At 34.3% G+C, this 12,100-nt stretch overlaps 1 protein-coding gene across 3 annotated transcripts in view; it reads left to right on the forward strand.

Moving 5' to 3' along the window:
• The window catches only part of UACA (uveal autoantigen with coiled-coil domains and ankyrin repeats), an 85,078-nt gene that overhangs the window by 42,585 nt on the left and 30,393 nt on the right, over positions 1 to 12,100 (forward strand). For all 3 annotated transcript variants that reach the window (XM_030875095.2, XM_030875097.2, XM_070044884.1), the window contains 4 exons: positions 1,912 to 2,045; positions 6,285 to 6,373; positions 9,456 to 9,520; positions 10,316 to 10,373. In XM_030875095.2, the coding sequence (XP_030730955.1) occupies positions 1,912 to 2,045; positions 6,285 to 6,373; positions 9,456 to 9,520; positions 10,316 to 10,373 (346 nt within the window). The remainder of the gene's footprint in view (positions 1 to 1,911; positions 2,046 to 6,284; positions 6,374 to 9,455; positions 9,521 to 10,315; positions 10,374 to 12,100) is intronic.

The following is a 12,100-nucleotide window of genomic DNA, read 5'->3' on the forward strand; positions in this document are numbered from 1 at the left end:
TAACTGACAGTGGACCAAAATGGAAAACAATGCTTAGTGGAGTAGAATTGAGAATCACAGGATAATATGAGACTTTAATCTCATTTAATTATCTTTTAAAGAGCCTTACTTTTGGATTTTACAATTGTTTTAGTGTTTTAGATAGCTCCTTTCTCCACCAGGACTTTACCTGGAAATAAAGTTGAGTTGTTCTAACTAAAAGGATAAACTAATCAATTTACAGCAAGCGTTTGTGCGCTAAACGTGACTTAATCCCTTAGGCATTTGAAAACACAAAGCCTACATCTACTACCACTCCCCAATTTAGAGTCAGTAAACTGATTGTTTTGTTTTAAAGTTAAAGAAAGGGGATGCCTAAAATGTAGTTTAGACTTTGAGCCAGTGAGTAGGGCTTAGCCACTACTCATAGTTGGTAGTTTGAACTTTTCAGGTTAGAAAGAAGTGGGTTCATCTCCAAATTTGACTAGCGACAACAATTCTGAAGTCTGTGTAGGTACTTGAATCAGATTTCAGGGGTGGGTTAAAATTTTAATGTATTTATCTTTTTTCATATTCAGTTTTTATATTTTTCACTTCAAGTATTTAATGAATGCATTGCTTATTTAGCTAGAAAATTGGTTGCTTTCTTTTTTTCTGGTTTAGAGGGGATAGTAGATATAAAATAATCATACTGATCCAGCATTTAGAGGATATGCTTCATTTAAGTGATTCATTCCCCACCCCCACCCAGAAATTTGTTATGGTGTTTGTGGATATAGGAATTGCTTTGTAAGTTAAGTGAAAAATATGTACATCTTTTTTTGTTCTAGAAATGATGCTGGACTTAGCAAAGAATTTAGCAATAAGTTTACTGTATAGAATTTTAAAAGGCTAAAACCTTACTTGTTTAAATAATGTATATTTTAGTGCTGGGTTCTACATTTCTACTTACTAAGAAAAGGTTGAAGTTATTGGCTTCAGAATGTCTTGAATATATTTTATCCAATCAAAGCTAAAGATAACCTTGATATAATTAAAATATACATCATGTGATACATTCTCCTATAAAAAAAATTGCCTTTGAGCTTCCTTTTAAATACACATGCACTGTTTTTGTTGAAATAAAAAATCTTTTTTAACAAAAGCAATATATGTTGAATGTAAAGAAGGAAGAAAATGAAAGTCATCTGTGATCCTATAATTTTAGGATTTTTAAGTAGTTAGTACTTTAGAGTCTTTTTTTTTCATTTTATTCTTTGTAGAAGTTTCTTTTTATCCTAACGTATAAGCATAATGGATTGCTTTTTCTCTTGAGTGTACGTGTGTGTAATTTGTCTCCATAATTATATTTCAAACAGTGCCTTTTAAGTGAGTAGTGGTGGTGGGGTTCTTAAAAGGTGTGCAGAATTCCACTGTGTCTAAGGGTCTTGGGAGATAATCAGAGCCAAATCTGAAAGCATGAGTTACAGAATAGGAAAAAAAAGAGCACACTGATTTTTGAAGTCATGAGAAATCTCGATTGAGCTTGGCTGCTTGAGTCGTTTAATGTCCCTGGAGTCTTGATTTTTCTCATCTGTTAAGTGAGGATGATAATTCTAGTTTACTAGGGTCGTTCGAGTCATTCATGCCTGGAACAGGGTAGGTTTCAATCTTTCTCTGCTCTGATGGCAAAGAAAACAGGGCAGAAAACATGAGAGACATCCTTTTTCTCAAAAGTATAATTAAAATATTTCTTGTACATCAGGTGTTTTGGAAAGGTTCTTTTTGTGACGTTGGAACAGCAGGGACAAGGAAATTTGGGGTGCAGCTGGTAACTGAGTGATGTATTATACATTACTGCTTTCCCTTCTCTTTTTTTTTCTCCCCTTCTTTCGAAAGTCTTACTAATATATATAGTATGCCATGTTTACATTCTTTTTTTCTTTTTTGTAGCAAGCAGCAGATTGGAACAAATATGATGACCGATTGATGAAAGCAGCAGAAAGGGGAGATGTAGAAAAAGTGTCCTCAATCCTTGCTAAAAAGGGGGTCAATCCAGGCAAACTAGATGTGGAAGGCAGATCTGCGTGAGTATTACGATAATTCCCTAAAGGAAATTTGGGTAGACCCTTGGGATACAAATGAAATTTGTGAATTATGGTTATCAACATTTAATTAAAAAAACCTTTATCAAAACCCACACTATAAAATCTTTCAACATCACTTTCAAACAATTTGGACTAATAATTGTTCTCAATATGAAAGATTTTCAAGTGAGAGAAAGAATACTAAAATACTACCCAGTGGTCTAATTGTTTGGACGCTGTGGCAAACCATAGCTTGGGTTATTTGGTGCATTTTTATTCGGTGCAATTTTGTTTATAAGCTTTTTTATACTCCTTATCATATTTGATCCTCGCAGTGGCCCTTTGAAAAAAGTAGGAAAAAGTTTACAGAGGTTAAATAACTTGGTCTAGTCTCACAGGTCTGGGTTTCCCTCATGGCGCAGTAGTTAAGAATCCACCTGCCAAGGCAGGGGACACGGGTTCGAGCCCTGGTCCGGGAAGATCCCACATGCCGCAGAGCAGCTAAGCCTGTGAGCCACAACTACTGAGCCTGCACTCTAGAGCCCGCGAGCCACAGCTACTGAGCCTGCGTGCTATAACTACTGAAGCCTGCGCACCTAGAGCCCGTGCTCCACAACAAGAGAAGCCACTGCAATGAAAAGCCCGTTCGCCACAACTACAGAAAGCCCACACGCAGCAAGGAAGACCCAATGCAGCCAAAAAAAAAAAAAAAAAAAAAAGTCACAGGTCTGTGATGTAAACCCCAGTTTTCTGTCTTGGAAGAGTTCTGTAAATTACACTGCCTTTTCCTCTTAACCCCCAATCCATTTTTATATTTGGGTAATTAATTTAAATGAGAATGTTTCAGGCAGTAGGGAGGCAGAATGACTAGTGTGACTTAGGGAGATACAGGTAGTGATCCTACCCTTTTGCTTTTGTTACTGAGGACTTTACATGCTTATGAACCAGGCATCTTTTCTCTCACCTCTCCCCAGTCTTTATCATTTCTCTTCCTGTTGAGGATGGGGAGCAGTTGGGTTAAAGGGTAGATCTAGCTTCTGTTACTACCCTCTATAAATATAGCAGTTAAAACCTTATCTGGGAAACCTTCCAAAATTAGAGGTGAAAAGTCTCGTTTCCTAAAATTCCTCTCCGCCTTATACTTGCGTAAGTTTTTTTTTAGACTATTATAACTGGAAACCAGATACTAAATATAGAAATGAATATTAAGAAGTGGATAGTTAATGTTTGATGTAGGTCACTACCTTAGAATGCTTAGATATTTAAGTATAGTGAAAATAGCAAAGCATGACTTTAAGTTGTTCATAAGAGCAATAAAGTTTGAGAAGTTCCAATTTTTTTATACTGTTTCAGTTTTATCAAGTAGGCAATTTGATAGCTACAGAAACTGGTTATTTTGAGTCCTGCTGCTATTTTTGCTAATTTTAAACCATTTATAGGGCTCACAGTATAAATAGTGAAAATTTAATATCTAAAACTGACTGTTTTTCATTTTTTTTTTCCAAAATGCCAAGATGTTAAAAGATAAAAGGATCTTCTTTGGGATGAAAATCTTCAGTGAAACCTAATTTCTTCAGTTCTGTCCGTCCATGCTTTGAATGTTTTGAAAGAATGATTACTTGAGTTTTTGTTCAGGTTTTTTTGATCTAAGGTTCAACTTTGAGGGAAATTATTTGTATTAATGGTCAGAATTATGAAAATCTGGTGTAATTTGATTAACAATGAACTTTAGTTTGTGAAATATTTGAGTAGTATTAGTTTCTGAGGTTTTCACTGTAGGAAGTAGAATTCTTTCTGGGATTCATAGGATAAAATATTTTCCTTTTGTTACTCACACACAAACTGTATTCTTTCTTAATTAAAGCATTTTATATTTAGTCAAGTATAAGACATATTACAAATATATTTTCTGTAATTATAAAAATAATGTTATTTTGAATGATTTTTTTGGTTTTCAGTTTTTGAAATTTAAGACAAAAGTAACATGTCCTTCTTGACCTCTATCCAATTTCAAAAATGAAATATTTGAGGCCTAGCCATAGTCACTGCAAGGATCTGTTTTCTTCCTGTTTGCCTCTTTCCTAGGGTGTAGCCCTTTGCCCAGGCAAAATGGGGCAGGTTCACCAAGAAGCTTCACTGCCACTTGGAGAGCCATGGATTCCAATTCCTGTCTCCCCATCCTCTCAGGCTGTCAAAAGTACTGTTCAGCCTCCCAGCTGTTTTCTCTGGAATCAGCAAATGCTCCTAGACAAAAAGTAGCCCCAAATACCAAGCTCACCTCTCTGGGCCTCTGTCCTTCCCTGCATACTGGCCTAGTAATTTTTCACTGTCTTGTTAGCCTACTGACACCTTCAAGCAGATGCATTATTTTTTATGAAGCTCTTCTAGTTGTCCTCAGAGGTGGGGACTGTCCATATTACCTGGATCTCCTATTATAGAAGTAAAAGTACTTGTCTTGTTTAAAAAACGAAAACTTAAAGTTGATTTTTTTAATTGAAAAAGAGTATTTCTATAAAGCAGTTTTCCAAATTTCCTTTGCAACTCTGCATACAATTTAATGATTGATATATCTTCTTTCTGAAGCACATCTACTATTTATAGCACAACAGTATTAATAATGCATTGTAGATTTGCTGTGATTTCTGCCCTTTTAAGTGCATCATCAGTATAATGTTGAGTTATTTTGAAGAAAGAAGTCTTTCAGATTTTGTGAGCTAAGAAATGAAAACAAGCAGACAATAAATGAGATCCCCAAGATTGTTGGAAGACTAAAAACCTTTGCTTGATGGAAATTACCATTCCTCAAAAGGTTCTCATGGTGCATTGCATAGTATAATTCCCCACTTCAGTGTTGCAAAGAGATTGATACCCTCAGCCTTATAGCAATTTAAGGAGAACTTATCAGACTTTTAAGAACACTATATTCCTTTTATCAGAAACATCTCTTTCTCTCTAATTCAAACTTTACACAAACCTGGTTTACTTTACTTAGTAGTGCTCAGTCTCTAGTTTGCATTTATATCCCTTATAATACTAATAGAGGCATAACTAGTGTTGTAATATCTGGAAATGAATTTGCTAGCTATCTCCAGATTTTGTCTCTAAGCATTCAGTTATTCAGATATTTGAGGGTGCATCATCTGTCTGGTACTTTCATTGGTTCTGGGAATATAATAGGAAACAGAACAGACAAGAATTCCTGCTTTCATCTAGTTAGTTGAGTAGGAAAAGATTAATAGACCATAAAGAAAATAAACCTTGAATTTATATATAGTATTAGAAAATGTGTAATTCTATTTAGAATAATGAAGGCCAGGATGGGGAAGCTAGGAGTACTAAGGTTGCAGCGGATGGGGAAATGTAAAATTTTCAAATGGTATGGTTAGGGAAGACCCCGACAGGGAGTGTGCTGCCAAGTGTGTCTGTATCCAGGCACCTTGCTGAGCCTTTACCTCCTGGCAACTTCACGATGGGTACGGTACTCGTTTAGGACCTGAGTTCAATGTCCTTTGCCAACAAGTCCTACAGTATTTACTTACAATGTCAGTTCTTAATGCACACAAAATATTTCTGTAAATGTTTATTGATTAAGAAAGTATTAGATGATCAAAGAAACAATGGGATATTTTATCATGTATCTTGAGTACTTGATGGCTTAAAGTTATTTCGTGTTCAACTCTGTTTGTGTGAAATTTGAACCAGTCGTACAGGTCTCTGAGTAAAAGGAAGAATAATGTGGTAGTACTTCAGGAAGAAGGTGATGCCAGGTCTTTTGTGGCTTTCAAGTGTAGCTTAGCTTGTTTTGAAGACTTTTCTGTGCCAGGTTTAATATGATAATTCTAAAGAGATGGATAAGTGTTTTGATCTGTCTTTGGCCTTAGCATTCCGTTGTAACTTCATTTGTTTTGGCGGTTTCAGTATATTTGAAACTAAGTAAAATAATCTGATAGAAACTTTTCAGTGCATTTATTAAGGTCTAAACACCAGTGCCTTTGTTATTGAAATGATAAACTGTAGAGGTAATAATGTAAATTTGGATTAAAATGAGTTTTTCAGTAATATGAGATAGGTTTCTTTTTTCTTGGATTAAATATATTGGTGTTCTAATGTAGCCTTTAAAATGCATGTTCACACGTGTGTGTATGTATGTGAGTATTGAATATAAGGTGACATTTATGTAACATTTAAGTTGACCTTGAGTAGTTTCCATGGCATAACAAGTATTTTCTTTTTGTTTAGCTTTCATGTTGTAGCCTCAAAGGGGAATCTTGAGTGTTTGAATGCCATCCTCATACATGGAATTGATATTACAACCAGTGACACCGCAGGTACGTTTGCCTCCATAGTCAGTTACAAACAGAGAAGACAAGCATTGTCCACTGCCAATGCTCTAAATCAGAGCTAAGTGTGATTTACAAAGAGAAGTCCTTAACTTTCTGTTTCTAATTAACTGAGGTATTGCTCTGGGGGAGAGGGCAAGTACTGGGGATGTAGCAGAAAGGATGACCGAATGGATGAGCAGCTGGAGACCTGAGGTCTAGGGCTGGTCTTGGTAGTGCTACAGGATTCTAAAATCTCAGACTCTGAAGAACCTTTAGGGGCCATTTAGTTTATACTCATATACTATTCAGTATATGAATTCTCACTGTCCTGAGGTCATTTGGTTTTTGGTTGGACATTTCTTGTGTTGAGGAACTAACTGTCTCATAATAACAACATCACCAGTAGTGATCATAACAAGAAGAGGTGACACTTATTTAACATAGACTTAGCTACTCTGCTAAGTGCTTTACACGTACTAACTCATTTTATCCTCACATCAAGCCAATGAGACTGCAAGGCACTGCACTGTTAAGCGACTCACCCGGGATCTTTCAGTGGATGAGTCGCAGTCAGAGTTTGTGTTTTTAACCATTATGCCTCATGAGGAGACCTGGTCTGTGTTTAGCTAGCTATGTTTATAAAAATTATTTCTAATAGACAGTTTAAGTCTGTCTCTTACCAGGCCTTCTGCTTAAACTTAGTCATACCTATGTCTGTCTTTTAAAATATTACAGCATAAGTTTGTCTGCACATCACAAGATAGATTTTAAGTATTTGAATAAAGCTATTGCTTTACTTCAGTGTTTTAGTTTTCTGTCATCTGGACAATCATTCTCAGTTCTCTGAGACCTGTGGCAGCTTATTTCTCTGCACTTCTACTTTGTTATTCAGTTAAACACGGGAGCTGACATAGAGCAGAGAATGTCCTTAACAACTTTAATTTTTATCCTATGACTCCATGTATGGACAAATAAATACATTACTGTTAACCAACATTGTGTTTGGAAATGGAAGGCAAGCGGGGAGAGAGAGAGAGATCACAAATGAGTTAGTGAGGAAAAGCTTTACCTAAAGTTACCTTAATTGAAGATGAAACTCAATTTATTTGCCACCTTTGAATGAACAAAAAGCTGTTATTACTTATATATATGTTTTCCACTGATGCAGAAGAATATTTATTTTTAGAAATTTTGGATTAACCATACCATTTCAGAATTCATAAGACTTTATTTATTGTGCTGATTCCAATTCAAACACGTGTCTTTCTTGTTTTTGTCTGTGTTCATTCTGCTCTGGACATTTCGGCCTAGTGGCCAATCTAAGTGACTTTTGCCCTCCCTCCTTCAGTGCAGATGAAGCTCAAATGCTTTCCCAAGCTCAGCAGACGACGTCTTTTCATATACTGCATTCTGGCATACCTTGCTTTACCCATTTTGTCTTTTGTTTTTGCTGTTGTTTAGTCATGTATTTATTGATGGGTTTAATTATGTTTGTCTTTAGAGTTGTCCTTTCCTGAGAACAAGGACCTTGTCTCATTTGCTGTTATATTGTCTGTTATAATCCAGATGTGGATATTTGATAAAAATTTGATTAAACAATCTTTATGTATTTTATCTTAACTCCTTTATTTGCTAGCAATATAAAAGTAGATTGAAAATAACCAGATTTCAAGTTAGTGTGGTTTTGAGGTATTTGTGACCCAGGTCTTGCCAGGTACGCGCCTTTGATATAATTCAGGGTGATATGCTTTAGATGTGATATTTCCATGATTTTTTGCTGTCCTATCTCAAGTGGCTGGATTTGGTATTTCCTTAGCCCTGACCTGACATTTTAATGTGACCAAGTTTCTGTGGCGTTTTGGTAAACACCAGGGACTGTTGCCACTGTGTCTATCCTCACTATCCACTCCATGCTCTCTCTTACTTCTCATGTAAGCACCAGTTATTCTAGTCACTTTTCAGGATGTGAAATGTTTCTAGAAAGTTTGTCCATGACCAGTAGCAAATTGAAATTTGAAATTGTTACATCTGACTTATTTGTAGAGGATGTTTAGGAGTGGTTGAATATGTTACCTGTTCAAAGGTCTGGACTCACTGCCTTTTGCTCTAGAACCTGTTAGCTACACAGAACTGATCAGACCCAGCAAAACGTATTCACCTATCTATACATGCATATAAAACTGAATGAGAGTTGAAAGTCAATTTATTCCTTCATCCAGGATGAACAGAACACACATTACTTTTCTAGCAGAAAGGTCTACTTGTGAAGTACAATTACGTTTGGAGAAGTTTGTGAAGTTAGAGGGAAATTAAGAGCATTAAAGATTGGAAGCTGGAATAGTCTGGTGAAACCCTTGTAGTTTTCACCATCCAAGAAAGATATTTGTGTAAAGAAGTACAATTAGGAGAAATAGTGTTTGGAGGTAGAATGTTCTCTGCAAATTACCTTTTTCAGTATTCAGAGTTAACCTTCTAGATTATCTGGTGACCTCTTCCCTGCTCCCCTCATCATTTCCTTTAAATTTGCACATTTTAATCACATATTTGAAAAAATTGTCTGATTTTCAGAGACAGAATCTCTCTGTAAACTTTGAATTTTAGTTGAAGCATAAAAATTAGTTAGAGAATACCCTTTCTTTGACTCACATCTCTTAACCTTTCTCCATTTTGGTATCCACACTGCCTATTGAGAAATGTTACGTGAAATCTAGTTATCTTTCTCTCCCTCCTATCCCCATTCCTTTTTTTTCTTTCTCTTTCTCTCCCTTCTCTCCTATGGCAATATTTAATTACTTACTCTGTTTCAGGAACTGCTCCAGGTATTGGAGATACAGTGGTGAATAAGACAAAATTCTTGCTCTGTAATGAGTTTGTATGTTTATTTTTTCTTCCCACCTTCATTGTTTTGGTGTGTACATTATCTCTAATTAAAATATGAAACTGGGTGAGACATCTTAGAAACTTAAAGCATGCCTACAAATGAAGTAGTCTGTCAACTGATTTTGGAAAACTGAAGCACATTTCTAAGGAGAATTCACATGTGAAGAAAATGACCCTTATCATATATTTAAAATTATTTCTTTTCTAGGGAGGAATGCTCTTCACCTGGCTGCAAAGTATGGGCATGCACTGTGTCTACAAAAACTTCTACAGGTAGTAAAAGTGGTTAATACTTTGACTTTATTATTTTGACTGCAAATAACAGATGTGTTTTTGGAACTTGAGATCAAAGAAAATAGTAGGCTAGCTTTGACTATTAGCTTACATAATACTTTTTCCATCATTTGTGAAAGAATGTGAACAATAAAGAGCAAAGACTCTGAGGGAAGTGAATTGCATAACTCAGTGTATTAAAAATAAACAACAAAGACTTGACCTTCCTGTTGACATTAGCTGGAGATTGGAATTTTCTGTCATCTGGTATATGACTTGCGATGAAGTGATACAGCATAGGATCTATATATTTCTGTATAAACATCAATAACTCAGACTATGTAATAACATCATTAGTTAAGCTTATAATCAGGCAACCACAAAATTCTGTGAACTACTGGGCTAAATTACGTTTTCAGTTGAAAGGTCTAGTCACACATTTCCTTAAACATGCTTGCCACTAAGTTTCACAGCAGAACTCATTTGTTTTTTCTGATTCAATTGTTCAAGTTTTAATTCTTGCTGGAAAAAAACCCCAAACAATAACAGTTTCTATATTTCATGCGATTGTAATGTACCATATGTTTTCCTGTTTACTGGAATACTGTTAAATTTGCAGTATAATGTTATTATATTTGTCGCATGTCAAAATATTTATGGCTTGTCTAGTACTCTTTAGAGTTTTTGATAAATGCAATATTTTTAAGATTAAATAACAGCTGTTCATTTGAGTCTCGATATTTAACTTGGAAATAAAATTTTCTTAGATTACTAAATATCTGTGTTTTAAAACAGTACAGTTGTCCCACTGAACATGTAGACCTGCAGGGAAGAACTGCACTTCACGATGCAGGTAATAAGCAAAGGTTTCACTTGGACATAAACAAATCTTTGTTAAAATGGCTGGGCATTTAAATTAATTTCAAAGTTTTAACATGAATATATTTGTATAATTCATGGAGAAACAGAATGTTATGAATTTTTTATTTATTCAGATTTGAAATTTATTGGATTGTACGGCTTAAAAAGAATCATTCAGCCAATATTTACAGGCCAGGTTGCTAGATACTGAAAGTCCAAAGATGAATAAACCATAATCCTGCTCTCAAGGAGCTGTAAGTACCATGTGTTTGCTTGGGAACTGGTAGGAGAAATGGGAATGAGGAAGACTTCTCTTTCTTAAAAACTATATTTACCTCATTAACATGTCTGAACCTCATTTTCCTCATCTGCAAAATGAAGTTACTAATGCTACTGCAGTAGTGGTTATAACTGAATCATGAATAGTACCTGGCATGTAGTAACTTCTTAATTAATGGTGATGGTGCTTGTTTTGATTTAGAGGTGTCAGTGCTGAATTACATACCATTGTAATTTGCTGTATTTTAGAAGAGATTTATATTAGTAATTTCAAAGATTTTATTAATCATACTGTATATCAAAATTTATCTGCATTATTCTTTAGGTGTCTTAAAGAAAATGATTAGAAAAAAGTTAAATATTTAAGGATTTTTGGAATGTAAGATAGTCTGACCCCTGGGCAGACTCCTCTAAGACTGAAATTCCTAGTTAACTAGGTGTTCAAAGGAAAAGCAAAACAAAACAAAACCTACTGTTTCCTTTCATGTATATGGAATATCCTTGGTAGATTAGAGGATTAGAGTAGTCTCTGTTAAAAATGTATTATACTTCAAATTTCCTTCAAACTTTTATACTTTTGATTTTCTTCCTTTTTAAAAAAATCTTATGTATTTTTGTGATAGTTTAATCTCTCACACAATGCATTTTTTAAAATTTTGGTATAGAGTGCTTATTTTCAGAACATTTTTACATACATTGTCATTTAAGCCTCACAATGACTCCTGTGAGTTTCTATTTTTATGATAATTTTGTATTACTATTTACATAAACAAAAATATTAATTAAAAAATAAATAAAAACATAGACCTAGATTCATATGTGATATACTTATCAAGCTTGTGTAGTTATGGGTTCATCAAAACAAATTTATAAATTAAACTTAAAATCATAAAAAATTATAATTCATTTCTGTAGCACTAATTTATTGTTTGATGGAAATTTTAAAATGATTTTGCTGCTTAATGAAGTATGAATATATGTCACATGATATTTCTATTCTCCTACCACCTTCTCATAGTTGTTTTTTAATCCATCCAACCTTATTAATAATCATGTTTTAAAAATTATTAAAAATGTTATAATTATTAAAAATTAAAAATAATCATGTTTTTAAAATGTTAATAATCATGTTTTAAAAATTATTAAAAATGAAAATTTGAAACATAAAGTTAGACTATCATATTAAAATACCTTATACCCCTCATCCAGCTGAGACAGTTGTCAGCATATGGCTAATCTTGATTCATTTATACCACCACCCATTATTCTCCTCTACTTGGCATATTTTAAATCAAATCCAAGACATCATATAATTTTATCCATAAACAATTCAGCTTTTATCTCTGAAAGATAATGATTCTATTTTGGAACCTAAGTGTAATACCATTATTACACCTAATGCATTTGAAAATGTTTTCAATATCATTTACTCAATGTTCA

Source organism: Globicephala melas, chromosome 2 (genome assembly GCF_963455315.2).
Source record: "Globicephala melas chromosome 2, mGloMel1.2, whole genome shotgun sequence".
In the NCBI taxonomy this organism is placed as follows: domain Eukaryota; kingdom Metazoa; phylum Chordata; class Mammalia; order Artiodactyla; family Delphinidae; genus Globicephala; species Globicephala melas.